The 26,627-nt window shown below is 49.0% G+C and overlaps 1 protein-coding gene across 6 annotated transcripts in view; it reads left to right on the top strand.

The window, feature by feature from the left end:
* The window catches only part of TNIK (TRAF2 and NCK interacting kinase), a 163,142-nt gene extending 136,515 nt beyond the window's left edge, over positions 1-26,627 (top strand). For 3 of the 6 annotated variants that reach the window (XM_056358792.1, XM_056358794.1, XM_056358798.1), the window contains 15 exons: positions 1,948-2,111; positions 3,284-3,381; positions 4,102-4,125; positions 7,650-7,834; positions 10,043-10,169; positions 12,379-12,543; positions 16,013-16,127; positions 16,694-16,864; positions 17,122-17,265; positions 18,849-18,983; positions 19,248-19,348; positions 20,852-21,001; positions 22,262-22,421; positions 23,016-23,155; positions 25,046-26,627. In XM_056358792.1, coding sequence (XP_056214767.1) covers positions 1,948-2,111; positions 3,284-3,381; positions 4,102-4,125; positions 7,650-7,834; positions 10,043-10,169; positions 12,379-12,543; positions 16,013-16,127; positions 16,694-16,864; positions 17,122-17,265; positions 18,849-18,983; positions 19,248-19,348; positions 20,852-21,001; positions 22,262-22,421; positions 23,016-23,155; positions 25,046-25,129 — 1,963 coding nt within the window. In that variant the 3' untranslated portion in view covers positions 25,130-26,627. The remainder of the gene's footprint in view (positions 1-1,947; positions 2,112-3,283; positions 3,382-4,101; positions 4,126-7,649; positions 7,835-10,042; positions 10,170-12,378; positions 12,544-16,012; positions 16,128-16,693; positions 16,865-17,121; positions 17,266-18,848; positions 18,984-19,247; positions 19,349-20,851; positions 21,002-22,261; positions 22,422-23,015; positions 23,156-25,045) is intronic. The other 3 variants (XM_056358795.1, XM_056358793.1, XM_056358796.1) reach the window with 2 other exon arrangements.

The raw sequence follows: 26,627 nt of genomic DNA, 5'->3' as shown, positions 1-26,627 counted from the left end.
CATCATGAGCAAATCTAGACCTCAGACAGGCAAATCTCGGGGTTCCACATAGCCTTGTGTGATGGAGCTCCTTGGTTTCTTCTTCCTGCCTTGTCCTTTCAGGATGAGGTCAAAAAGCAAAGGCTGGGATGTTCATAGCCGTGTGTTGTCACCAGTTTCAGCATATGGCTGCCTTTCCAGCTCAGTTCCCCAGCCATGCATCGGCAAACTCGCTCACAGTGGGCAGCAGCTTGGAGTAGCTGGCAGGGGTAGCAGGAGGACAAGTAGTTGTTGTTGTTGTTGGTTTTTTTAATTAGAGGGGAAAAAAATTGTATCGTGCTTTGTTCTTTATTGCTCAAGGCTGAAGCATTTTGAATCCTTGGAAACATTATTCTTTTAATTAGCTGTTGCTTGAAGGACAACTTAAAATGCAGGGGGATATTGGACTGCGTAGTCCTAGTAAGGGATGGTACAGAAAGTAAAAAGGGTAATGGGAGTCTGGGGTTCAAGGTGAAGGTTGCCCAGTGTTTCCTGCAGCCTCCTGGTCCCAGTCTTGGCCAGTACAGGTAAATACATTAATTGCCAACGTTTTCAAGTACATTTCATGAGTTAATTTAGCTAAGGACATGTCAGCCGTACAACACAAGATGGAGGCCTTCAGTTTGATGAAAATCGGAGATGATTAGGATGCTCCCATATCCATTAAACTTAAGCGTTCAGTGAAATGATTTTATATTTTGTTTCTCTCACAGTAATGTAACATTTCTCCAGTTTTCCTGTTTAACCATCTCCCCTATTGGTTCTTGATTCCCCCCATGCATAAATCGGAATATTATAAAAATACGCTTGCTTTTATTTGTCACCCCGTTGTACCAAATGGGGGGATATATTTCCTTGCACACAGAAAGCCACTGTCTCGCTCTCATCATTTCACTACCCACCTGTGTCAGTAACAGTAGGCAGGGATTTTACATCATGCCCATGCTAGGCAGTGTCCGGATGGTTCTGCCAATGAGCCTGTTATGCCAATGGGCCTTCGCACAGTTTGCACCATCGTGGTGGTTCTGAGGGATGCACCATACATACCCCGCAGACCTTGCACTTCATGTGCCCGGCCTCCGACTGCAACTGCATTATGTCATGTGGCACTAATACCGCATCAGCTTTAAGTACGCGATGTCCTAATTGAACTTGAGCGAGAAAGCTTTCTATACATTTTTAACAGGACTTTGAATAATAAGATCAATTAACAGAAGTATTGTATAAAGCCAAATTGGATAACTCTGCGTGAACATGTCTTCTGATGTCATTTCAGTGCCAAATAAGAATTAATTTCCTAAAAGCGTCTGATACCCAGAGAGATATTAGTCATTCTTTGCGTATCGAGGATGCTTTTTATTCTAGATTTATGCATGTTCACAAGGGTGAGAGAACTCAAGGAAGAAAAGTGGATATCTGATGCAAGTTTGAAGAGAAGCCATAAAAATTGGGAAGTGTGAATAAGTGGTAAAAGTGATCTGCAGCCTTCTTGCAAACCTGAGATCCTTTCTTCACTGAAATACTTCTCTAACTGCTATTTGCAAATTCCTGCTTTTATGATGAATATTGGTGGTTAGTTAGGTAACACCAGCATTGCGCATCTACAGGCTGAAAGGGAGTTCTGAGCAAATAATCTTTTAATTTTTGCCTAATTTGCCAAAGTAAGCAGTAGTTTCTCTAGCAGAAAGTTTCTCTAGCCCATTTTTCATCATGGTTGTGATGCGATGTTCAGCGTCCAACCCTGCATCATCCATCAGTGGGGCTTGCAGGCTCAATAGCTTCAGAAGAGAGGACCTCAGCCCTGTCTTCTCCAGCAGGGGAGGTGTCCCCTCACCCTTGCAACTGTCCCTGCCACTGTGGGAAGGGGTCTGAAGCCCCAGAGGTGTGTGTGACACAGGCTGACGGTGACCCTGTTTTGTGCTCCCGCAGCAACCCGGACCTGAGGAGGACGGAGCCCATTGTGGAGAGCCCACTGCAGAGGACCAGCAGTGGCAGCTCCTCCAGCTCCAGCACTCCCAGCTCCCAGCCCAGCTCCCAGGGCGGCTCCCAGCCCGGCTCCCAAGCTGGCTCCAGCGAGCGCAACCGAGTCAGAGGTGAGATTCTGGAAAATATCCCCTAGCACCAGGCACGCTTCCTCAGGCTTGCTTGGTAAGCAGGAGGGGCAAGAGGTCTGTGATTTGTTTTTTAAAAAATTTAAAAGAATCAAAGGATTCATCGTTTCTGGTGTATTTCTGTGACCAGCCGGCCTCCTTGCAAACGGAGATGCCGACATTCCTTTTGCCTGGTTGTGGATGTAGGATGCCCAGGGCATCATGCGCTGCTCCAGCGCTTGGCATCACAGTGCCAAGGAGCTGGTACGGAAGGAGGTGGGGATTATGCTTTAGGGTGAACAAAAAAAATACCACTGTGCTGCCTGTCGTCATCAACCCAAGCTCGCTTCTTCTATGATGGTTTCTTTGGGAGTGATTTTCACTTTTGGTGGCTATATAATACGATTTTTGGAGCTTTGTCTTTGTGGAAAGCCTGAGATGGGAGCGGAAGAGTGAATTAGCCCCTAAGAAGTTTTCTCTTAAAATGTTTTCGCCAGGCAGCCGTGCTGACACTGGGTTTATGTTCCTAGCCAAATTGTTTCCTCTCATCCTAGAGCCACTCTGAAAGATGCTCCATTCCCCATTTAATAGCAGTAGGAGTTGCTAAAGCACATACAACCAATCCATCTGCATTTCTGGCGCAGCCTCGCAGTATAAATCCCCAGGGCTGAAGCACATTAAAACAAATGTTGCCTCCATGCTTTGAATTTTTTATGGCTTGGCCGTAAGATGACGTGTCTGTTGTTGAAATCATCGCTCCAGGTAGACAGTAAAAGGGGTTTATCACCAGTTGTCCTTTTTGGTATAGTTTTGTTTTTACTAATGAGGAAGCCTGTGACAAATAATGTCCTAGCAATGTCAGATGCTGCAGAGCTTTTAATTTATCACACGCCCTGCTCTTTAGCAAAGTGAATTTGTTTCTTGAGTAGAAAAAAGGGCAGTAACGCTGCGAGAGGGCAGCTGTCAGTGGGGGCCGGGCTGGATTGTGGCTTCTGTTGCTGTATTGATGGAGACTTGTTGCAGTGACAGTCAAGCACAGAGGAGCAGGAGGGCTTTTCGAGACAACAGAAGGAAAATGATGATGAAACCCCCACGCCCACCTGTCCCAGGCGACAGGATGGAGCGACAGCTTTCAGCATTTTAATTCCCACTCTCTCCGCTTGCCTTTTGCCCAGGGAACGCCAAGCCCGAAGGGTCCCCTGTGCTCTCCCATGAGCCCGCCAAGGTAAAGCAGGAAGACAACAGGGACGTGACGCGACCAAGCCGACCCGCTGTGAGTCTTAAATTATTTCCCAGGGGAATGTTGCCAGCCGGCTTGGCCATGTTTCCCTTCGGTGCGGTAGCACAGCCGCGGGGACCCCGAGAAAGTGGCTAAGTACTGTTGCTCCTCCAGCAGCGAGACTGCAGAGCAGCAGTACGGCGAGAGCCCGTGGGAGAACTGAATGCTTAAGAGAGTGCATGGGTTTTTATCAGGAGCCCAAGTCTAGGGGAAAGCGCTTAAGCCTGTGTTTTCACATGAAGCAGATGCTTAAGAGCTTTGCTAGCTTGGGCACGGTGGTTGCCGATGGCACATTGTTGTGTTCCGTGGTGCATGTCCCCCCGCAGCAGCCCAGCGGAGGGATGCTCTGCTTGGGAAGGCTGGGCGACCGGCCCCCGACAGCCTTCACAGCTTAAACCCAAACCCGGTAGCGGTCTCTGTACGCTCCCGCTTTTTTATTCTGAGCAAAATCTCATCCAAAATGTTTTCTCCATGTTTAATGCTGTTGACATTTGTATTTGAAAACTGCAGTGTTGGCCTAATAACGAAATGAATTTCCACTGCTGCTCTTTTTTAATGTGTATTAATGTTTTGTTGATGTTGTTTTTCTTCTCTACACTCCACAGCGTTGAGCTAACAATTCTAATTTTATTTCTAACCTGCTTGCCCTTCCTCTGGCTTTTTCCTGTCCCGATCTGTTTCCTCTGATGCTGATTATTCTTCCTTTACCCACAGAGCTATAAGAAAGCTATAGATGAGGTTAGTGATATCTTTTCTCAGTGGGTCATGCCTATGCAAGGTTGACGAGATAGCACTTAATGTCAAACCGGGTTTTCTTGGTGCTGACATTGAAAAAGGCGGCGATGCAATCTCGGGTCAGACGGGCGACCGAACGATTGCGTTGCAGCGTAGGGAGCGTGCCGGCGGGGAGGGGAGCAGCAGCACCGCTGTGTTCTGCTCAGCCGTGGGCTGCCTGAGACCCCCTGGCCGTGCCACTCGCGTGGCGGCCGTGGCAGGCAGCAGCCCAGCGTCCATACACGGAGCAAACGGTGCTGCCCTGTTCGGTGTGTTTGCAGGAGGAGCGAGAGCGGAGGTTGCTGGTGCCGGTGGAGGTGTTGCGGGCAGCCTGCACCGCTCACCGCATTCTGCTCGCAGCGACAGCCCCCGGCTGCCCGCTGATTTCAGTGGGGCCATCGAGCACTGTTTGAAATGCGTTTTAACCTAAATTTGGATAAAGGCCTTGGCAAATAGAGGAAAACAGAGTGGTGGAATACCGTGGGTAATTAATTCTCAGGGACCAGACCATCAGCTGCAAAGCCAGAGTCAGCAGAGCCGTCTCGCATGTCAATGGGCGATGCTACTCTGTCCATCCTCTTAAAAAAATAAGAAACCTAAATGACACCTTTTTCACTGTATGGTAATATTTTAAATGCACATGCATCTGGCAGCAGTGAATGTTTAAATGATTATGGGAAAAGACAAACACTCCTGATGTAGCATTTCACCTGCCTCACACGTGCATCGCTGTGCACACGCTGCCGATACTGGTGCCTGCGGGGCTGCAATGGGAAGCACCGCTGTTGGCAGCCTCTGCTGCAGCCTCTTTCCTCTAAAAATAGAAGATATGAAAGAAGGAGGGTGTGCCAGTTAGTTAACTTGTTCTCTTGGATAAAACATGAGCAAAGCATTTTGTTTAATGTGGTGCTTTGTTAAGAAAAAAGCACATAAATCAGTGTCTAAATAGAGGCAGCGTGTGTGCTAAATTCAAGGTCAATGAGCTACGTGATTGTTGGAAACCAGTCTGATTCCAGCAAATATTAAATCTAAAGAAGTTTTTGTAATTAAAAGTAATTAAAGAGCACTGATACTGCTAACTTATGTGTTATGTCACCCTTAGTAGTAACGTTTCAAATGTTCAAACACATGGAACTACAGAGCACTTTCTTTCTAGTTGTCAGATTGTTTTTGGTCCAAGAGCAACTCAGCGAAGCCATTTAATCCTACAAAGTGCTCGTTATTTAGAGAAAACGATAGCATCAAAGAATCAACCATCCCGAGGCCAAGCTATAACTAGGGAATATGACTTAACTGTCATATGAATATGATACTGTCTGGGAGTGTTATTGCTGTTATAATTTCCAAATTAGTTATTAAAAACTATTTAAGCTGGGGTTGAAAACACTTGACTGTCTTCTAGTGACGACCAGAGAAGGCTGGTGGGGTGCCTTGAAGCATGTTAGAAATGGAAGGTGTGAACCAGAAGTAATTTTCACGGTCCATCCCTGTGATAGGGAAGGGTTCGGTCCTAGCCCCACGCTGCAGCAAGTCCAGCTGCAATTTTAAAAGACTCTTACACAGTCCTGAAGTCTTTTTTAAAGTTGAGAAGGCTCTAATCCAACTCCAAGGCAAGTGCTCAATGAAGAGCATATTTTATATACTCTTAAATGGAAAAAGCATTGTTAAGCTGTTGAAATTGTCATTGATTCTTATTTAGGAAAAAACGCAATCACATCATAGAAGCTGCTACAGCGCTAATTAAAATAATTAGTTGTCGTGACTGCAGATTTGACTGTATTTCAATCCCAAACGTGTTGGCATCAAAAATAAACTCTTGAAATACCACATTCTCTCTTTAATCATGATAAAGAGTCCTTCTTTAAAGGTACAGAGAGCATCTGGAGAGGGATATGTAATACCCATCACAGGTACCTGCTAGGAAGCAGGTATTGATCTTTTTCTTTTTAAAAAAAAAAAAAAAGCTTTTTTTTGGCATACCAACATTTATGGGTCTGATGCAAATTGCTCTGACACCCATGGGCGCATCTCCCCTCCGTCAGAGGCCGGGCAGGGCAGACCTGGGAGCAGAATGTGGGGCTGTCCGCCGGTGGGAGCCCGCCGGGAGGTGTGGGTCAGCAATAACCACAGTACAAACGGCTTGCAAAATATTCCTGCTTCACGGTTAAAAAATAAACCGGGTTTGCATCTCAGCCATAGAGGTTTTCCATCCTTTTCTTCATGTGTCGACGGGATAGATTTTAAGAGCTTTCCTTTGCAACCGTAATTAATATTGCCGTAGTCGCCCTGCTGGAACGGTAAACTGGAAGTGCAGTAAATGAGAGTATGGCCGTAAGACAATTGTGGAATTTAGTCTTTTTCAATGAGTTTCTTTCTCCCTAATCCTTTATCTCTGACCGAATGCGCTGATGCCTACCTCGGTCACTAATATAGGGAGAAATGGTAAGACTGACAATTGCGATGCTTTGTTCGTCATGTGCATGTCTTGTGCAACAGAGTTCTCTAACCCATTCTAATTCGAGCTCTCATGCTTTTCTGCCCTACTGCTTCCCCCTGCATTGCTATAAAAGCATGTAAGATAACAAAAAGTCTCTTTTCTACACGGTGCCTGCCATGTTCCTTGTTTTGAAATAGCAGTGTCTATTTTATATGACTGTCGGGTCTGAGACCTCATCAAAGTCATGGTAAACTGAAAAATTATTACTAGGCTTTGGGACTGCTCCTATCATTTTTTTCTTGTTTCAAGGCTTTTTTGTTTTTTTCCCCCTTAGCTTGTAGGCTGCCACATTTCACATAAAGTGCTTAATGGGTCCCGCTGAGGGAAATTTTTTTTATTATTTATTTATTTATTATCGTGTGGCTGACTCAGAGCTGTGACTCCAAAGTCTGGCTGAGCTGGGCGCTTCTCCTCGTGCTCCTCACCGCCTCTCGGCAGCCACCCGACAGCGGAGACTCACCACGGAAGCAGCTCTTGACGTGGGGATTGCACCACTCCATGGGAGACGCTGTCATTGCTTCCTTCCCAAATGCATTTATTACAGAATAAATACAGTTACGGGGTCTCTTTGAGAAGTCTGAAAGAAGAGAAAACCCTGCAGGAGAAATTCTCCGAGCCAATCTTTGAAATGACATTGTTTTCCAGTTTACTATGATGGTGACTGAACTTCACCTTTTCCAACAAATATAATTTTGTCGTGTATATACATATAAGTGTGTGTATATATATGCACATACACGTTCCAAACAGAAAAAGAAGAGGTTGGCTATTGATTTTTCAGTGAGCGTAAATCAGTTTTGTTTTGTTTAATAAATGCTACATGCTACAAACATTGTCTTAACGTTCGTCTCATGTTTGTAATGACTCTGTAAAGCTCTTTCTTGTTGCTTGTGCTGTTAGCATTGGCTTTTGAAGAGATGTATGTGACGTTCTCCTCGCTTTAAATATAATAGCCATCGCTTTCTTGTTTTCTTGCCCCCATCCCCCTTAGGATCTGACGGCCTTAGCCAAAGAGTTGAGGGAGCTGCGCATTGAAGAAACCAATCGCCCTCTGAAGAAGGTGACGGACTACTCCTCCTCCAGCGAGGAGTCAGAAAGCAGCGAAGAGGAGGAGGAGGATGGGGAAAATGAGACACATGATGGGACTGTGCCTGTCAGTGACATCCCACGACTTATGTAAGAAGCACTTTCTTTCAGGGGAGCAAACCGTGAAACCGCGGTGTGTCTTGGTCTGGAGGAGCGGTAGCTGTGATATGGGGCGTGTTCACAGCGTGTTTGGTGGCTGGTGTTGGGAACAGTGTCACGGTTGCAAGGGGTAATGTACTCAGATGAGCCTTTTTCCTGGTCCAAACTAGAGATATTTAACGGGCAAAACTGAACTATTTCCACTGCACATTCAGTGAACTTGGACTCCAGGCTGATGGACCTGGTCCTGCTGATGAGCAAGGCGGGTGTTTGGCCGGGGTGGACGTGCCTGACCTCATCCACACCTTGAGTCCTGCCCGTGGGGTTGGCATGCTGAAGCTCTGCCTGCTCTTGAGCCTGGTCTTGCCCCAAATTGAGCTGTGCTGACATGCAGTACCCGGTGGCCTGCCCAATGCCAACTGGTAGAGCCAGGATTAGAAAAATTCTGAATCTTTCTATTCGGTTTTTGTCCTAGCATAGTCACTGTGCAGGCAGCAAAATGTGCTGGGCTAAAACATTGAAACAAAGTCATCAGGTTGTACTGGAGTGTCCCCATTACAGGTCATGGGACATACGTGCTGTTGAGTATCTCTGGATGAGGGAGGAGGGCAGCATAGCTACAACAGGCACAAAACAGCTGCCACCACGCCGAGCTCGCCCGCGGAGCATCCCTGCCTGGGCTCCCCACCCCGTGCTCTGCAGCACCAGCACCGCACGGGCACTCGGGGGGCTCTGCCTGGCCGTGGGGCCTGGCTCCTGCCCCTTTGAATTCACAGGGGAGTTGTGAGAAGGCTTTGAGGGATTATTTGCATTTTAGTCAGTTCATTGCCATTCTTCCTGCTAAACGAGTGATAGTGGATCCAGGTGTATCTGGCTTCATAGTGGTGGGGCATGGAGCGGCAGGCAAGGAGAGCTAGGGGGTCCACGTTACGCAGAGTGCCAGGCTCCGGGGCTGGAGCTTCCTTCCAGCAGCAGAAGAAGAATGAGAGCTCTTGGAATTTGTTGGAGAAAGTCAGGAGACAGAAGGGTGGCTGTGAATATGCAGCAGTCAGATGGGCGGTGTTGAAAAGCGATGGTAGGCAGGTGTGAGCTCCTCACATGAAAGGTGCGGCAGAAGTACAGCACGCTGTTCGGAGCGCTTTGGTGATGCCTGTCCCATCGTTTGATAGGATGTAGGTGAGGATCCGTCATCGAGCCAGTCCCTCCTTAGGGTCCCTGGGGCTCACATCTTTCGTTGGACCTGTAACCCCCTTGACCAACGCAGGCTTGCTTTGGCTTTTCACACTGCCCGGCTCTCTCGGGAGCCTCCGGGCATCGACAAGTGGGTGGGCACGGGGGTGACGTGCTAAAGGGTGGATTGCTTCATCCCGGTGGAAAGCAACCGGTCTGTATGGCTTTTGGATGCAAAGTAAGGGGTCTCATCAGCAACATCTTCATAACCACCCTTGGCATTCTCCAGCGCGTGGGCAGGGCTGGGTAATCCAGAGGCACTTTGCCATTTGCTTTTGGTTTTGTTGGAATTATATTTAAGCAGCTGGTCTGCCAAGAGCCATAGTAAAGTAACGGTGGCTGCTCACCACCTGTGACAGCCGCTCTCAGGCACTCCTAAAATTTAATGTGTGTGAGAATAAATTCCAGCCTCTCTCTTGAGACAGGAGCCCAGAAATAAACTCAAGGCAGCATCACGGGTCAGGGCTCCGTTTTCAGCTGGAAGACAGCGGAGAGCTACAGGAGACAACTTGTACTCCTGCCTGCACCTCCTCCAGACCCCATCCCCTCCCTGGTCATCTTTTGTCATCGGATGCTCTTATGTACTGTTCCCTGTTCAGGGCTTGAGATGGGGAATAAAGGGAGTGAATTATTAAACTTTCTTAAGCAGAAAAAATGATGTAAGGTAGAGCGGGACTGCAGCTCCTCGTTCCCTGTTTGTCAATGCTCCTCTCGGGATACCTTGGGATGTGAAAGGCCTTTCAGGTTGGTCTCTGTGCTGTATCTGCAGTGGATCAGCCTGACCCCGGTCCTGTATTTCTGGCAACATACGTAATTTCTCCGTATATTTAAGTGGATTTATTTTCTAATTTTTTTTTCCTGTGAGATACAAAGCCTTACCCTTACTGAAATAATACTGTATTAGAGGCTTTTCCATGTAGCTTAGCAAAGGAAATAATCATCATTAATGTTGCTCCATTCTGTCCCCAGACCAACAGGAATTCCTGGAAGCAATGAGCCGTACAACCTGGGAATGGTGACAACCCACGGGCTAGAGACTTCCCACGCAGATACGTTTAGCAATATTTCAAGGGAAGGGACTTTAATGGTGAGGGAGGTAAGTTGTAAAACAAATATTTCCATGGAGCATCTTCAGGAGGTTTTGCCCATGTAAGCACAAAAACTAACAGTGCTGTGTGTCCGGAACACAAAATGACTGAGTAAATTGTGCTCGTTAGCGCTCTCGTTAATACAATTTACACTCAGAGCAAATGTGACAAGTGCAAATGTTTCTCAGAACTACAAACAGCAGTGAATAGTAATGCCAGGGCACGGCAGGGAGGATGCTGATACAAATGACTACCATAATCCCACAGTAGCTCCAGGCGACAGAAGTTATCTTCAATTTACGGCATTTAGTTAATACACTTGGAACCTGGCCCAAAGTTTCCCCTCTTCTTCCCGACCTTTTCCACCGTGTCACTGTCAGAGGCGTGAGGTGTTTGTAGAGCATTTGGAGGCTTTTAGCAGGTCCTGTGCTCACCCAGCGAGCCGGCTGCGGGGACACGGGGCATCCCCCGCGGATGCGAGCCCCCATCCCGCACTCCAGCGCTGCAGAGGTAAGGCTGCGGTGGGAGCAGTCCTGGGTGAGGCAGAGCAGGCACGTTCAGTTGGCTGTGGAACATCTGCCCCATGTTTCTCGGTTTCCCGGTTGCTGGAATGGGCTGGTGATGCTGCTGGAGGCGCAGGCGGGTAGCAGGTCTCCTGGTTAGGTGCAGGGGGCTCTGGCAGGGCAGTTAGTAAAATAGGGGAGTCACTCTCCTGGCAGCATGTAAAGGCAGTGGATGGGAGAGGAGGAGGAGGGAGGGGAGTTTGGAGTGAGCAGTCATAAAGGAGGGATGTTCAGGTCAAATGCAAACTAGACTTGAGCAGCATGGTAAGTCTTAATTCCGTTCATGTAAAATGTTCACATATGAAGGGGAAAAAAATGAACGCAACTTTGAGAGAGAAGGAGTAGTTAGCAAAAGAAGTTGCAGCACATTTGCTGCCTTTCTCCACGAGTTTTGGAGGTGGGCAGCAACACACAGCTCACCTCACCCCTCACTGGCGTGGAGCTGATTGCAGCCGGGACCCCCGCAGCCTGGGCAGCCCTCTGAGCATCCTTGTAGCAGGGAGGCTGATGTGGTTGACTGGGAAAACAAGTCGCTGCTGTAACAGGCAGCCGTTTCTGAAAGCAGCTTGGTGTTAAGCAGCACTACTGTAGAACACGTGTTGTGCCAGCAAGGCCGTATGAGAAAGCCAGAAGGGTTCAAAAGCCACGGGCAAGACAAGCAGCTGGGAGGTGCCTTCGGGAGGAGGGAGCACGATAAGAAAGCCCCAGTGCAGCCTTGTGCTGGGTGCTCGCTGTCTGCTCCCCACCACCGCTGTGGCCATCAGGGGACAGTCCCACTGAGGTCAGCGGGCTTTGGCAAAGGGCTTTTTGCTCTTTGGCGGGATGGCAAGGTGGTTGAGGGTGATGGTAGTGAGCAGTCAAAAGATAGATCTTGTCAGGACTGGTCAGAGACTTTGGTGAGCCTGTTCAGAGGGAGTTTTCCACTAATGGGCAAGTCTCTGTGACAGCCTCATCGATGTGCTCCAGGTAGGTGAGATTCATCAAAATGGCAAAAATCTCAAAATGGTAAGTGGGGAAGGGAGAAGCTTCCCAGCACTTGCCTTGCACGAGGTGGGGATGGGGTGGAAGGGAGCCCCCGGGAAGCCCCGGGAACCTTGTGCACAGAGCGAGATGCCAGTTGTGCTGCCAATGTCCTGCCGATGCTGCCGCTGTTCACTGCTGGTTTGGGTTACAGAAACATGCAATGGGGCTGTGTTGGCATTTGCAGTCAGGCTACTCACTGGCGTAGCTGTGCAAAGCTGTTCAGGCTAACGCTGATCAAGGAGTCAGATTCTGCCATCGCTGGTGGCCAGTAGTCATGTGGCAAGAGAGCTGGCCATGGGGTTTGCACCCATGGTGGCAAGAGCGGAATCTGTCCTACGTTCCTTGTCTCAAAACAACAGTGATCAGGCTTCTCTCGCTGTAATGTGGCTAATTACTCTGCATTGACTTTGTGATTAATCCTGTCTTTATTTCTCCTGGGGTGGGGGGATGGTTTGCTGCTTGCCCGATTGCATGGGGATGGAAAGAGAGAGGGTCCTTCTCCTGTGCTTGCTCTGGGAACTGGGGGACTAGCAACGACTTGGTTTTGTTTGGATTTTTTTTCTCTTCTTTTTCTCTTCCCCCCCCTCCCCCCCCCCCTTCTCTTTCTTCCTCATGCCTTGTGTCTCTGCAGACCTCTGGTGAAAAAAAGCGTTCTGGCCACACAGCCAGCAATGGCTTTGCAGGTCACATCAATCTGCCTGACCTGGTGCAGCAAAGCCACTCGCCTGCAGGCACGCCGACCGAGGCCCTGGGGCGAGTCTCCACGCATGCGCAGGACATGGACTCGGTGCCTGAAGTAGGTGGTGGGGGGCTCCTCTTTTCTCCTTTGCATCGCTTTAAACAAGTATTAACATCTCTGCCCCGTGAAGGGGGTTTTCCTGCTTTCCTCCCTGGCTTTCTTGTCTCTGTCTCTGTTTCTGGTCCTCGTGGATGAGTGTAGTGGAGATGCAAGGGAATCTGGTGGCTTATTGTTGTATGGGTCTATATTAGGTCTCCTGTCATGCCCACCAGCTGGAATTTCGGTGGCGATGGCTTGAACGCTGCTAAATGATGTGAAAGCCCCATCTTTTTTTCGTACTTGGAAATACAAGGCAGTTATGAGAGCCAGCGATGCCATTGATTTCAGCCGGGCCCAACTTCCACCTGTGCAATCCCTGATACTTGATGTGACTCAGAAGGTTAGCAAGAAACAAAGCCAACAGAACTCTGGATGGTTCTTCAGACTAGAAAAAAATCTGCACATCTTTAAAATTGTGTGTTTCCTGTCATGGCAAAGTATTCCCTCCTGGTAGCGGTTTTACAGGGACATGATAGAACATTAACATTGTATAAGGTGTAAAAAGTCTTAGAAATAAGACAATTGTTGTGTCCTGCTTACCATCACCAGCTATGGGAACCAGGCACGGTTCTCTGTTTCCCCACGAGAAGTCAAGCCATTTGGTGCTAAACAAACTATTTAATTTAGTTTTTTCTTGTCATTTTGTTGGTTATACATCAAAACTTCTGTCATCATATTCTCTCTCATAGAAAGGGTATACTCATTTTATGGTGTACTTTTACTACCAGTATAAAACCAGAAATTGCTTGGAATTGGGCATTGATAAAATGTAAGAACAGATGGTGCGTGACTTGACCTCAAGGTTTTACCCATTTCCTCGTTGCCTTTAAAAGCGGCGATGAGCGAGTTGATCCTCGAAGTGACACCTTCCACGGTCATCCTGGGACTGCTTAAATGCAGGCAAGGGTTGGCTTTAAATATATGCATTTTTAGAATACCAACCAAGAAGATCTTTTCCATTTCTAAAACTGCATTTTTAGGGCTGAGCCGGGAGTGGGTGTAAGTGGAAACTTGGGGATTTAGTTCGCAGGCTTCCAGGTGACTCATGGTGCTGCGAGCAAAAGGAAGAGAGCAAGCACAACCTCACCCTGCAGCTTGATGCTGTCTGTAAGCCACCGTGGAGGTTTATAGGCAGTTGAACAGGACCTGAGGGAAGATGAGGCCTTAGTATTTAAATAACAGACTTGGAAGTTATTAAAATGCCAGCTTCTTAGGAGAATAGCTAAATCTGAGCAAAGAAAAGAACTGCTCGGTGCATTGGGATGAGGGGTCTCTTTGTAATTCATTTGTCGGAAAGCGCCTGGCTCACAGCTGGAAAGCATCCGTGTAAATGCTAAAATTTTTCGCTTTCTTGAATTGTTGGTGTTTTATGGAAAAGACATCCAGCACAGGGAAAAAAATGTGTTGTTTCTTGGGTATGAAAGAAGCACAAAGTAGCAAGTGTATCTGACATGCGCACACAAATACGGCCATACTGTGTATGTAAACGGGTGTCTGTTCCTGCAGCCGTCCCTGCCGCAGGCTGTTAACTCCTTCCATGGGTCTCGGTTACCATGTACTTTTTGGAAATCCATCCCGTTTCTATGGAAACCGGTGGGCTGTCAGGGGAATAGAGACAGGAGGGAGGCGGGATGTGCAGCCTGGTTTTGGCAGGCGCAGGGCATGGATGCCTGCTCACCCATGGATGCCAGCTCCAGATTGCTTGGAAAGTCCCAAGCCACAAGGGTGCTCCCACAACCGATGGGTTTTTTTGCCCCTAAATCTTTTTGTGGCCCGCTGGAGGACAGGTCCGAGCCCAGCCCCGTTTGGGTATGGATGTGCCGGGGTGGTGGCATTCCCTATGGCACACCTTCCCGGGGCACTTGTCAGCACCGGGGCTGCGGCAGTGATGTGCATGGGGAGCAGCCTGGGCTCTGGTGGCTCGGTGACATGGAAGCTGAGGAAGATTTATTTCAGGGAAGGAAGATGTCCTGAGGAAGAAAAACGTAAGCAGTGCTGCTGCTGCAGCGTGACTTGGGGTTTGCTGCTGTTACAGCTCTTAACGGAGCTCATACATAGAGCACAGCCTGGGTGAATACTGGAGCAGGAAAAATAAGCTTCTTGACAAGTGGGGAAAATCACATCACTTCAACTCTCAAGGCAAGGATTTCCTTTTGCCTGGGAGAAGGTCTTAACCTCATTTTCTGCCTTAACAAAGCAATGGCTTTAAAAAGAAAGCAACGCGATGTTGCGGTTTGTTCCTCCCCAAATGCCCTTGGCAAAGTGTTGGCCCTGATGTTCCCTGCGAATACCTTCAGGTTAAGTTTTGGCACCTTAGAAGTGGCCCTGTCTGCAGTCCCACCTGAGATGCTGCAGACAATTTAAAACACTTCACTGAAATGGCAAGCAACCGTACGTGTTAGCCCCGTGAGGTGTGCTGAAGACCAGACCGGGGGGTGCAGGGGATGCAGCGATGTCAGGGATGCCCTCTGATGAGCCTGAGTATCCGAGGCATCTTCAGGCACCCCCTGTTGAAATGCCCTCCCTAAAGCACTGCACAGCTCACCCCGAGCCTTCCCCACCTCCACCGCTTAAAGATCCTCCCAAAACTGGAGCAGCCAGACGTAGTCGAGCGTTGCTGGGTCCTGTCTCAGCAGTAGGTGTGAAGATCAGCGATAACAGCCTAGCAGAATGAAAAACAGGTGTTTTCCTTTTCCTAGAGAGCTGACTTTTCCTACTTTCCCAGGGGCACCGATATTTTGGGCTTAGCCCAACAAACTCCTAGATAACAGGCAGTAAAAGCAGAGTGATATTACGGCTGCATGAGCTCTCCTGCTTTACAGGTCCTAAAACAGATTTCCACGACTTGTTCGAATAAAATCTTTGTTTGGACTGTGCTAGTTAGCGTCTGGCTTTGGCACAAGGAAAGCAACGGTCCCACCTTTCCCAGCTCCCTGAATTACTCTGGTGGGTCATGGGTGCCTGTCAGCTGCCTTCCTGGGGCTCCCAGCGTCCTGCCAACCTTGGCTGCACGGTGGGCCAGTGGGAAAAGCAAACCCTCGCCTGCCCGGCCCCCAGAGCGGGCTTTTTAAGGCAGGTGTGTTAGATGCAGACAAGTTGTTTTTTACCTGCACTGACTTTTGCCTCTGGCCCTGCGGCTTCTCCGCTAACCGGTCTCATGGCTGGGCTGTGCTTCTGCCTGCGAGGAGGGCAGAGCCGAGTCCTGCTCCTCTCGCTTTCTGTTGCTCGTGGACACTCACAAATCCAGTGTAATGTTTTTCCTGATTAGTTATGGGGAAGGAGGAGCAAATGTTCACAGAGGGCTCGGAAAGGGCACCGCAGGGGCAGGCACTGTGCCTGCGCAATTAGAAACTCTGACATGTACACACACGCACAAAATGATTGGTTTTTTCTGTGCTCTGAGCTCTCTTCGCTGTTTATTTTCCAGTATGGTATGGGAAGTAGCACCAAAGCCTCTTTTACCCCATTTGTGGACACCAGAGTGTATCAGACCTCACCTACTGATGAAGATGAAGATGAGGACGAAGAGTCATCTGCTACTGGTAGGAGACAATGTGGCAGGTTTAGGAGGGGAGGGCTTCATGGAAACCGGGTTGTGGAGCCTGGATAACCCCACTGAATGTCTTCCACGTTTCACTTGCCCTTGTCTGCACATTGCTCGTGTCAGCAGCCTTGTGCTTTCCAGTTTCCATCCAGCTTCTTCTCCCCACCAAGTGAAATGCCACCAGAAAGGTCAGGGAGAAAGCCTGGAGCAGCAGCAATCCACCCACCCACCTACCTGTGCAGCTGGGAGAAATGTTACTGGCAGAACCAGGTGGCAATCGCTCCAAAAAGCTGGCAGCTGCTCCAGAGTTGTTGAAAGTGGCTGGATGTAGGCAGGCTGCCCAGCGCGGTAGGCAGGGCTGGAGGCATCACCTGCTGGCAGCTTTGGCGTTGGTTCCAACCCACGAGAAAACCCTGATGATCCCTCTCCCAACTAGTAGCTTGTAACGTAGTGGTGCCTTCCCCCATCAGGAATTAAAGCAAGTATGGTCATCCTGTCCCCAAAAAGAAGTGACAGGAGAGTCAATCCATCACACCTCCCTGTTTTGTTGTGTTTCCTTGCAAGCCCTGTTCACCAGCGAGCTGCTCAGACAGGAGCAGGCCAAGCTGAACGAAGCCCGGAAGATCTCGGTGGTGAACGTTAACCCCACCAACATCCGTCCCCACAGTGACACCCCGGAGATACGGAAATACAAGAAGCGCTTCAACTCGGAGATACTCTGTGCCGCTTTATGGGGTGAGCCCTCGGCATGCTCCCGGCAGAGCTCCCCGAGCCTGGGGCTGGTGAAACCGAGCCCCTGCCGCTGGCTGGCCCCTTCTCCATCCCGGGCAAAGGCAATGTCCTCGAGTCCCTGTGCTGTAAGGGTGACCCTTGGTGGGAAGATCCAGCCGACGCTGGGATCAGTCGCTCTCTGGGTGGCAGCAGAGGCAGCTCCGGGTGTCGTCCGCGGGCACAGCCGTGGCTCCTGGTGCCCATTGCGCTCTCCTCTTCAGGTGTGAATCTGCTGGTGGGCACGGAAAACGGCCTGATGCTGCTGGATCGAAGTGGGCAGGGGAAGGTCTACAACCTTATCAACAGACGGCGATTTCAACAGATGGACGTACTCGAGGGCCTTAATGTCCTCGTGACAATATCAGGTATGCCTCTCATGCTCGCACCCCATCAGTCACCTTCTCAGCCGTGTGCCTTGAGCAGTTCCAGCTCGGACAAAACCTGCACGCTAGTGTCAGAGGGAAGCTCCCAGGCGAGCTGGAGGTGGTTTATTCCAGAATCAAAGGCATTAGACCTGCAAGAATGCCTCCAAGAGCAGTTTGCTCCCATCACCTGCTGGATCCACTTCATCTGCAACACTCCATGCTCCTTTAGCAGGGAAGGGGAGGTGCAGGGTCCCGGCAGATACCCCAGCAGGGCAGGTAGGCACAGCTTGAGGGGGCAGCGAGCTCTGCTTTTGGGTCTGTTCAGCTCTAGCCGGGGCAGCCGTGAACCTGGCCTCAGGGCTCCACCTCGAACTGTGGCTGTGCTTGGGGGGCCCCAAGCGTTATGAGGGCCACGGGCTTGTCACTGTCCCCAGGTCCAGCTGGGAGCTCTGTAACTCTCAAATCAGGGTGTTTTCTGGCAAAAAAGCAAAAATTCTGTAGTCAGTCTCCCAGGAGAGCACCCAGCGTCCTCCCTGCAGAGCAGCCCTGTGAAGCACACGGATGGCGGAGCTGGGGCAGAGCTTTCTCCTGCTGATGATACCCGCCCCGCGAAGCTCACAGAGGACAGCAAGAGAAATGCTTGTTGGGGAAACTGCTTGTTCTCATCCTTCTGTTTTCACGTTGTTCAACACCCCCCTGGGCTCGCTCTGCATTTGCTTGCAGATTCCTGCTCCCTCCATTCAGACAGAGCCCTTTAAAACCGCCGCGCCATTTACCTCGCCCTGCAGCTCCCCTGTGCTCTCGGGGGTACAGCTGTAGGAGTAAGGGGGTTAGTACAGCTGGAAGGTGGAGTGGGGGGAGCGCTCCCCAGAGAGCACTGGCCCCCAAGACAGTGCTGAGAAGAAGCCCTGGGAACTTGTGGAAAACCTGTGAGCAGACAGAGCCCCTGGTTTATGGTTTGGGTCCTCTCCCAGCGGGCTGGGTGCGAGCTGTGCCCTGTCCCTGCAGCAGGGGCTTCGCAGCACCAGGGAGGTTTGTAGCCAGGTCACAGCCGCCCGAGAGCAGGCAGGAGTGCAGAGCTTTGGCAGCCCCTCAGCCTCGCAGAGCCCAGCACCAGGCTTTGTGGCGAATAGCAGTGTCTGTTGCAGGCTGAGGAGCTCGTGTCTCAGCTCCAGGGTGGAATCAATGTTGCATGAAGGAGAAGGGAGGAAGGCAACCAGGTATTGCACGGGTGCGTAAGCTCTGAGTTGCAAGAGAGCTGGGGTCGTGGCCCCGCTGTGCCCAACTGTTCCTCCACGAACACTGATTTATAGGAAGAGGAGCATTTCCAGCCTGTGCGAAGAAAGAGCCCGGCTCTTCCAGTACCCACCTGCAATCTGGGGGACAGAGGTCTGGGCTCTGCTTTCCATACGCTTTTTCCCCAAGGGAAAAAACCCAGCACAACAGCTGAATTACTGTTTTCACCTTCATTGTGAAATGAACTTTAATTTTATCATCTTGTGGGTGAAAATAAGCACCGAAGTCTCAAAGATGTCCAGTGCGCACAGGCTCTGCTCTGACAGGGAGGTTTCCTTTGCCCACAGGAAAGAAGAACAAGCTGCGCGTGTACTATCTCTCCTGGCTGAGAAACAGGATTTTACACAACGACCCTGAAGTGGAGAAGAAGCAGGGCTGGATCACGGTCGGGGACCTGGAGGGATGCATCCACTACAAAGTTGGTGAGTGGCCTCTCTGAAAAAAAATGCCTGAAGAGGTGCATTTTTGTTCTCTAGTCGTAGATCTGACCTGACGATTTATTTTAAAAGTATGGGTAGACCATAACCACAAATAGATTTGGAATTCATCTCTGTGTGTCAGGCGGACACTTTACCAAACGAGAACCACCAGAGAGACAGCCTGAGAAGCTGTTCCCATAGATGAGTTGTTCAGTCTTGTTGGAAAGACAGTGAAGTTTTTTAAAAACAGTTTTATTTTCATTTTAGTGAAATACGAAAGGATCAAGTTCTTGGTGATTGCCTTAAAGAACGCTGTAGAGATCTACGCTTGGGCTCCTAAACCATATCACAAGTTTATGGCATTTAAGGTATGCTTATCTTTTAACCGAGATACACTCAGTAATTGTAAATACACAAGATTTCTGTGCTACGTGGAGCTGAAAAGCTGCTTGCTTACGTAGTTGAGCTCCTCAGGGTGCCTGGCAGGCGTGAGAGATGGGATACGTTCCGTCTGAAGGGACGGGGTACGTTCTGCTTGTGGCTAACACTTAGACATTAATATTAGTTTGTGCTGGCAGGCTTTACTTGGTAAGTTTGCAGAAAGCTGACCAAATGCCCATGAATAAAATTGAGTTGGGGTTTTTGATGGTGGTTTGGGTGTTTGTTTGGTTTTTTTAAAGCTCTGACTAATTTTTCACGTACAGTATGAAAACAGGTTGGCATTATTTTCCATTTTTACTTTGCAAGTTACTCTCCCCTTCTGCAATGTGGATTCTGTTTCAAGACAGAAAGTCTGAGAGAATGACCCACTCTTTCTCTCTTTTGCTTTCCCTTTGTATCTACCTCAGTTTCCTTCAGTGAGAACTTTCTCCTCCGTAACCTGCCAACGGGTATTTTGTACTTAGTCCTTTAAAGCACTTTTCATCCTAAGCTCTGTGCAGAGACAAGTCACAAGGGGCAATGCCTTCTGGAGACGTTCGTGCTGAGTAATCTCATTTTGCATCCTTCCAGCACAAATGGGCTTATTCAGTACTAGGTCACATTTGCTTTTCCTGAACAAAAGCCAGAATAAATGGTCTCAGTGACATGGAGAGCTCAGCAGCACTCAAATGGCCTGGGATCCAGCTCTGGTGAGGATGCTGGTTAGTGCTGCTGGTGCTGCTTCTCCAGTCTGGGGGGGGGGTCTGGGCATCCTTTCCTCGCCTCGTAGGCAGGGATCTGCTGGGAAAGTGGGAAATCCCACCCACTGATTTTCCCTGTCAGAGTCAGAGCGGTCCTTGCACAGAGAGCCAGGAGCCCTCTTCTCTCCCTGGGGGTGTTTCACCCTCCTGCAGGGTGCTGAAGCCATGGAGAGACACTCTGTCCTGGCTCGATCCGTGCCAGGGAGCTGGTTCCAGTCTGCCTCCAGCAGGTTAGATCAGACAGAGAAAAGTAGGTCTTTGTTTCAGCTGCCCAGACCAGAGCAGTGGTCCCTGCCCAGAGGGGAGGTGGGTAGCTGCAGCTCTCTGCGGACTTCGCTCACTACCTGGGGCAGCGCCGGCGTGGGGGTCCCTGTGTGCTGGCTGTGTGCACGCTCATGGGAGATCCAGCTGTTGCCTTCCTTTGGAGACCAAATCCTCAGGCTGGCCTCAGGCTCCTGGGGGGGGAAAGAGCTGTGCGTGGCAAGGGTGAGCGCTTATCTGCTGGGATGGCTGGAGCGAGCGGGTAGTACCCTCTGAGGCATCTGACATAGGAACAGAGAGACAGGAATATAAATAACCGCGCATTTAGCGAGAAACACAGTCAAGCAAACACGATTTCAAAACCGTATCGGGCTGCTCCTACGGGGATTTGTTGGTTTTCCATGAGACTCACTGAAGGGATTATAAAAGTCTTTTGCAGATCTCCAGCACAAGCCGTTGCTCGTGGATCTCACTGTAGAAGAGGGTCAGAGACTGAAGGTTATCTTTGGATCACACACTGGTTTCCATGTGATTGATGTAGATTCTGGGAACTCTTACGATATCTATATACCATCTCACGTGAGTACATGGGGGAGTGCTGCTGCATGACTAACGTAGGTCACCAGCGAGGTCTGGACAGGTTCTTGGTGGCTCAGAAATGGTGACCGGTCAGGTGACATCTTGCCATGGGTATGACATTCTCCAGTGCCGTCCTCATTGATACTCACTTAAAGAGGACTCGGAGGTATCACGTACTTCATGTTCGTTATTCGCACGGGCTGTTTGTGTCCTCGTGCCCGAGCAGTCAGGTTTAAGGTTGCCATGTCCCACAGAGAAGAGAATCTGTCATACGCTGCGTGGAGCAGTAATGGAGCTCTCTGCAGGGCTAGATACTGTGAAACCAGGTTCTTGGTTGTTGAACAACATAGACCCACCCAGAGGTGGATGCCCAGTGCACTGTCCCATTGCGTGGTGTCCCAGATGTGCTCACCAACACTTGATCCTGCTGAGGCAGCACAGTTTGCCCAGGTGAATGTTGCAGGGTAGCCCGAATCTCAGTAAGCCTGCTTCTCAAACCTCCCACCCCCCTGACAGCAGGGACTCGCCACAGGACCTCTCTCAAGTCCATCAGCTGTTTCAAGAGAGAACCAGTGCTACAGAAAATACTGTAAATGAGGATTTTCTCGTTGGCTTATTTGAGCTCCATCCGTGCTGCTGGCCCAAGCAGCATGAGAAGCTGGTCTAGAAGAGACCGTGTCACTAATGAATGCAGGAACTGCTGAATCTGATCCGAGCGGCAGAGCCTCGCCTGCAAGAGGTGGCAAGAAGAGTAGGGAGAAACACTGGAGCAGTTTGGGATGGTTTTGTTGTCTTAGCCATGGAAGGGCAGACACGGGTGGAATGTCACTGTAGCTGCCCGTGGAGCTAGGGACTGATTGTTAAAAAATGGGAATATTTCCTCCCTAGGGCTACCTGTAAAATTCTGGGTTTATTTGCCTTAATTTGATCAGGAGATGGATTCATCAAGTGAGCAGTTGCTTATTTGTGTTACAACCAAGTGTCAGCCATCAGTCTTGGGGGCGTATATGTTGTGATCTCTCTATAATTGCTCAACCTGTTTATCCTTGACATATCAGACAGCTTTGATGGTAGGGTAAACATGACAGTTTATTCCCCTTCAAGCTTATCTGTGAAAGCCAATGCCTGTTTGGTGAATGAAGGGAGGGCTTTGTTCTCGGGTTGGTTTGGGGTTTTGTTTTTCTAAGGTTGTGCTCCCTTCCCCCTACCTCTTCCTCCATTCAATGTAATTCTGACTTTTAGGGTTTATTTTAACTGCAGATTCAGGGCAATATTACTCCTCACGCCATTGTCATCCTGCCTAAAACAGACGGGATGGAGATGCTTGTGTGCTATGAGGATGAAGGCGTATATGTGAACACCTACGGACGGATAACTAAAGATGTGGTGCTCCAGTGGGGAGAAATGCCTACTTCCGTGGGTAGGTCAACCCTTCCTCTTCACCTGCTTAGAATACAAGTGGCAAGAAAGATGAGGAGTCGAGAATGCTGAGATGGAGTCATTTGGGCTTTTGGTTATCAAAGGAGGTTCCTCTCAGCCAGCTATGAGTTGCGGTTGACTATATTTCTGCACTTTGGTCCTCCATAATAAAAGCGAGTGAGTTCTTGAAAATTTGATCTCTGGTTTATCTCAAGTGTAGGATAATATAAGCTGTTGCCCTGGTGGGATACTGCGTTGAGCGGGAGAGGGGCTGGGTGCGGAGCTGGGAGCACCACTTGGGTTGCTCTCCTGGCTCTGTTGCTCAGCAGCTCCACGACCCCCAGAGGCACGCCACTGCCCAGCTCCTCACCCACAGAAATCGGAAGAAGTGATGCTTTTTCCGTTTAAATTACTCAGCAATTTCTGGATGAAAGGTGCTCCATAAAGGCTACTAACCCTGGGGGCACGGGCCAGGCGGAGCTCTGCCATTGATCTACATAGGCTTTGAGTAACAGCTGATGAGAGCTTTTCTGCCCGTTGCATAATATTTAGCTCAACGCGCATTGTAACACCTACCAAACACTTCTTTTGACAGCCTACATTCATTCCAATCAAATAATGGGCTGGGGAGAGAAAGCTATTGAAATCCGGTCAGTGGAGACGGGACATTTGGATGGAGTATTTATGCACAAGCGAGCTCAAAGGTTAAAGTTTCTATGTGAAAGAAATGATAAGGTAAGTTCACTCAAAGCTTGCATCCGTGCTTTAAGCTGCAAGCTACTTTTAGACTTTAAGTCTGGCTTATCTTGAGGTTAATAAGAATTAATCTGAAGGTTCTGTTTAATAAGCAGTGCCCAGAAGTCCACTGCCAATTAATTCTCTCCAGTGGATGCAGACCTTCAGCCTGCGGTGGGAAGATCTGCAAGATCTCTTCCACCTCTAGCTTTGGTCAGCGCTGACTTGGCTTGACTTTCTCCCAAGTCTTGCATCTGGACATTAACTATTGAGACTGCGAAGTAAACTCTGTAGAAGTTGAGAAATGCTAGCGGTAAGGATGTATGGAGTGACCTTGATTTGAGCTTTGGTGCAGAAATATTTTGATGCGGTTTTAGATGCATTTTGAAGCATCATGAACTCTTTTTGGCCTTGGAGCCCTATCTTTTTCGTGGGCAGTACTGTTAAATACTGCTCTGGAGGGTCACCAGCACTGCACGGGGGATGCGGCTGGCAGGTGGATGACCCCTGCCGCACGTGCTGCTGCTGGGCGAGGGGTGCAGGGAATGAGGGAAGCAGAAATGGCTGCAGGAAGAGGAATATCAGCATGGAAGAGACGGTTGAATGCTGAGGTCTGTTTCTGCTACGGCTATTTCCTCATCCACAAAGTTTCACCAAGACGAATCAGGACCACGCAGCGGGGAGTTCTTTAGTAATGAGCACGAGCACAAAATGTGTGAAGAAACTGATTGCCCTGTCCACAAAGCAGGGTTTAATAACATGGGATAAATAAGGTTTGAGGCCATGACCAGTTTGTTGGAGAGCTGCTCGTTAGTCGAGCGTTGCCCTGTCTGTTGCATGGAGTTGGGATGAAGCTCTGCAGGGACAGTGTATCCTGCCCTTGCAATTGAGTGTACCATGGGAAGCTGCCCAAGAAGGTGAATTTTACTTGCCTAAATACCCCTAGTTTGCTTTTTTCCTAACTTTTGAGTCCTTGACTCTGCAGGTTTTATACTGTTGGGGTTTTTTTTAACAATTGTTTTTCTGGTTTGCTCATTTTTTTCCCCCTTTTCTAAGAAAACCGTAAAAAAACCCACCTCGGTCTTTCTGAACTACTGAAACCAACTGATCACCGGTGGGTTTGAAATACTGAAACCAGATGTTTCTGGATAAATGGTTAATGATGAAAGTCATGTGAAGATTGAATAATTTTTGGTTTAAAAAGGACAGGGGCTTCAGATTGTCTCCTTCAATATTTGCAAATTATAACTTACTTTTTTTTTTTTAAGACTTCCATTGGGGTCAAATGCTGGTGGATCCTGGCAGAAGCACCAAAAACTGTATTCTTCGTAGAGAGTCCTGATACGATTCTGTGCTTTGAGCATATTGAAGGAGAAGTAGTTTAGTTTTATCAAGCTTTAATTTGCGGAACAGCTGAAGTGCCAGGACTAACTGTTCTGAAGAAAACCATTGCAAAGCGAGGCAGACGTTGACCCGAATGGTTAACATTTAGCAAGGTGCAAACCACTGCCAGCAGTCGCATTAATACTGCGTAATAAATGGCGCTGTGGCACTATAATGTGATAAACTTGCTACTTTCAAGGTGTCCCAAACCTCCCTCTCTTTGATAATGATGGAGAGGGAGGTGTTACTACTGTGTTTACCAATAAGCGGTTCGATTTGATGCAAGTCTGGCATGGGTTTGCTCCGGACCCTTAGCTCCACAGAAAACTGGGAACTGGGCAGCAGGTCTGTGTAAAATTCCTGCGGTCAGCTGGAGAAAAGGAGCCGGGAGGGAGGGTTGGGAACCATGGGGTGTGGGGCAGCTCCTGCTTGCCTCGCTCACTGAGACAATTAACAAACTTTTTCTTGTACAAGTTATTAATAAGTGGGTTTTTTTCTTTTGAACAGGTATTTTTTGCATCGGTGAGATCTGGAGGAAGCAGCCAAGTGTTTTTCATGACCCTCAACAGAAACTCCATGATGAACTGGTAACAGAGGAGCACTTGGCACTCACCGCCATGGCATTATTTCTAATTTAAAGGACATTTAAACATGTGGACTAACACTGTAGAGGCAGATGCGGAGCGCGCCGAGGATCACCGCTCCCCATGCTCCCCCGGCACCGACAGCCCCAGGGCGGGGGCTGCGGGCAGGGATGGACTTTCGCGCTTGGACCCCCCGAGGTCTCCTGATTACGCTGTGTTATAGTGGGTTATGAGTTTTCCTTTTTCCTTTTTTTTTTTTTTTTTTTTTTTTTTTTCAATTTTACTTTTTCTTTGTCCCCTACTTTGTAAGAACGGGGAAAAAAACAGTGTCAAGAAGTCTGTTTTTAATTCTGTCTGCCTGCTAGCATCAAATATATAGTATGTTGTAAAGTTACCAATTAAATCTGGTGAGAGACAGCACAATAAATGTACCTTTTATCTTTGTGATGAAGGCCATAACCATATAGCTGGGTAATTTTAGAAATCTTTTGCCTTCACCAACATTTACATGTTGCTTTTGGCAGCAACGGCTTAATGGATTTTTAAAGAAGAGAAAAAATAATAGGTTTTTTTCCCCTCTTTTGGGAAATGGATTTTAAATGGCTAAACTACTAGCCTTAGACTAATAAAAATCAGCTACCATTTTTGTCAAGTCTGTCAATCCATATTTCTATATGGATCTTCACATAATGGTGTGTCTTGATAGGGACAGAGGTGCCATTTGTTGTTGCTCCGGAGGTGCCCGCCTGCCCCGGGGCTTGGCCGCGGGCGCCGGGACGGGGGGATCGGAGGAGGAGAGGACGGCGGAGCGGTCGGAGGAGCCCCGCGCTCGCCCATGAGGCGGGATTTGCGGCCGCAGATGGCTCCCGGGATGCCGCGGGCGCCGGACCCCGATGCTGAAGCCGGCGCCAGCTGTGGGTGCTCGGTCCCCCCCCAAGCCCGGAGCCGGGCGCTGGCGTGTGGAGGCAGCCGGCGTGGGGGCAGGGACCATGAAACGAGCTGCCCGTCCCCCGCGTTGCTGGATTGGGCTTGTAAAGAGCTTAAAACAATATATATATGTGTGGTTTCTTCAGCCGAGGGTCTGAATCTCTACTTGTTTTCCGCCCCCTCCGCTCCCTAGGAATTACCCGACATACAGTGGAAGACAACATCTGTGCCGAACCGTGTGTGTGTGTTTAGTTCAGGTTGAATCGTGTCCTTATAAACTCTGCTCAGTTGATTTCCGTTTTCGGTGCGTATCTGGGGTTTTCTTTCTCAGTAGCTGCAAGCATGGCCGCCTGTGGTGTTGGGGTGTCGCATAACAAGGTCTGTGTTGCTGGTTTTAACCTACCTCGTTTCAGTTGGGGTTTGTTTTTTGGTTTGGTTTCTTTTTTTTTTTTTTTTTTTTTTTTTTTCCGTTCCGCTGTCGATCACAGCGCTGTTACCTCCAGCGACATATAGAGAGCTTAACTGGCAATCTTGGTGTACTCAGTAACGATGGCTTTATTAAAAAATGATTAAATCAA

Source organism: Falco biarmicus, chromosome 13, assembly GCF_023638135.1.
Source record: "Falco biarmicus isolate bFalBia1 chromosome 13, bFalBia1.pri, whole genome shotgun sequence".
NCBI classification, from domain to species: Eukaryota; Metazoa; Chordata; class Aves; order Falconiformes; family Falconidae; genus Falco; species Falco biarmicus.
This window is presented reverse-complemented; position numbering and strand designations above follow the sequence as displayed.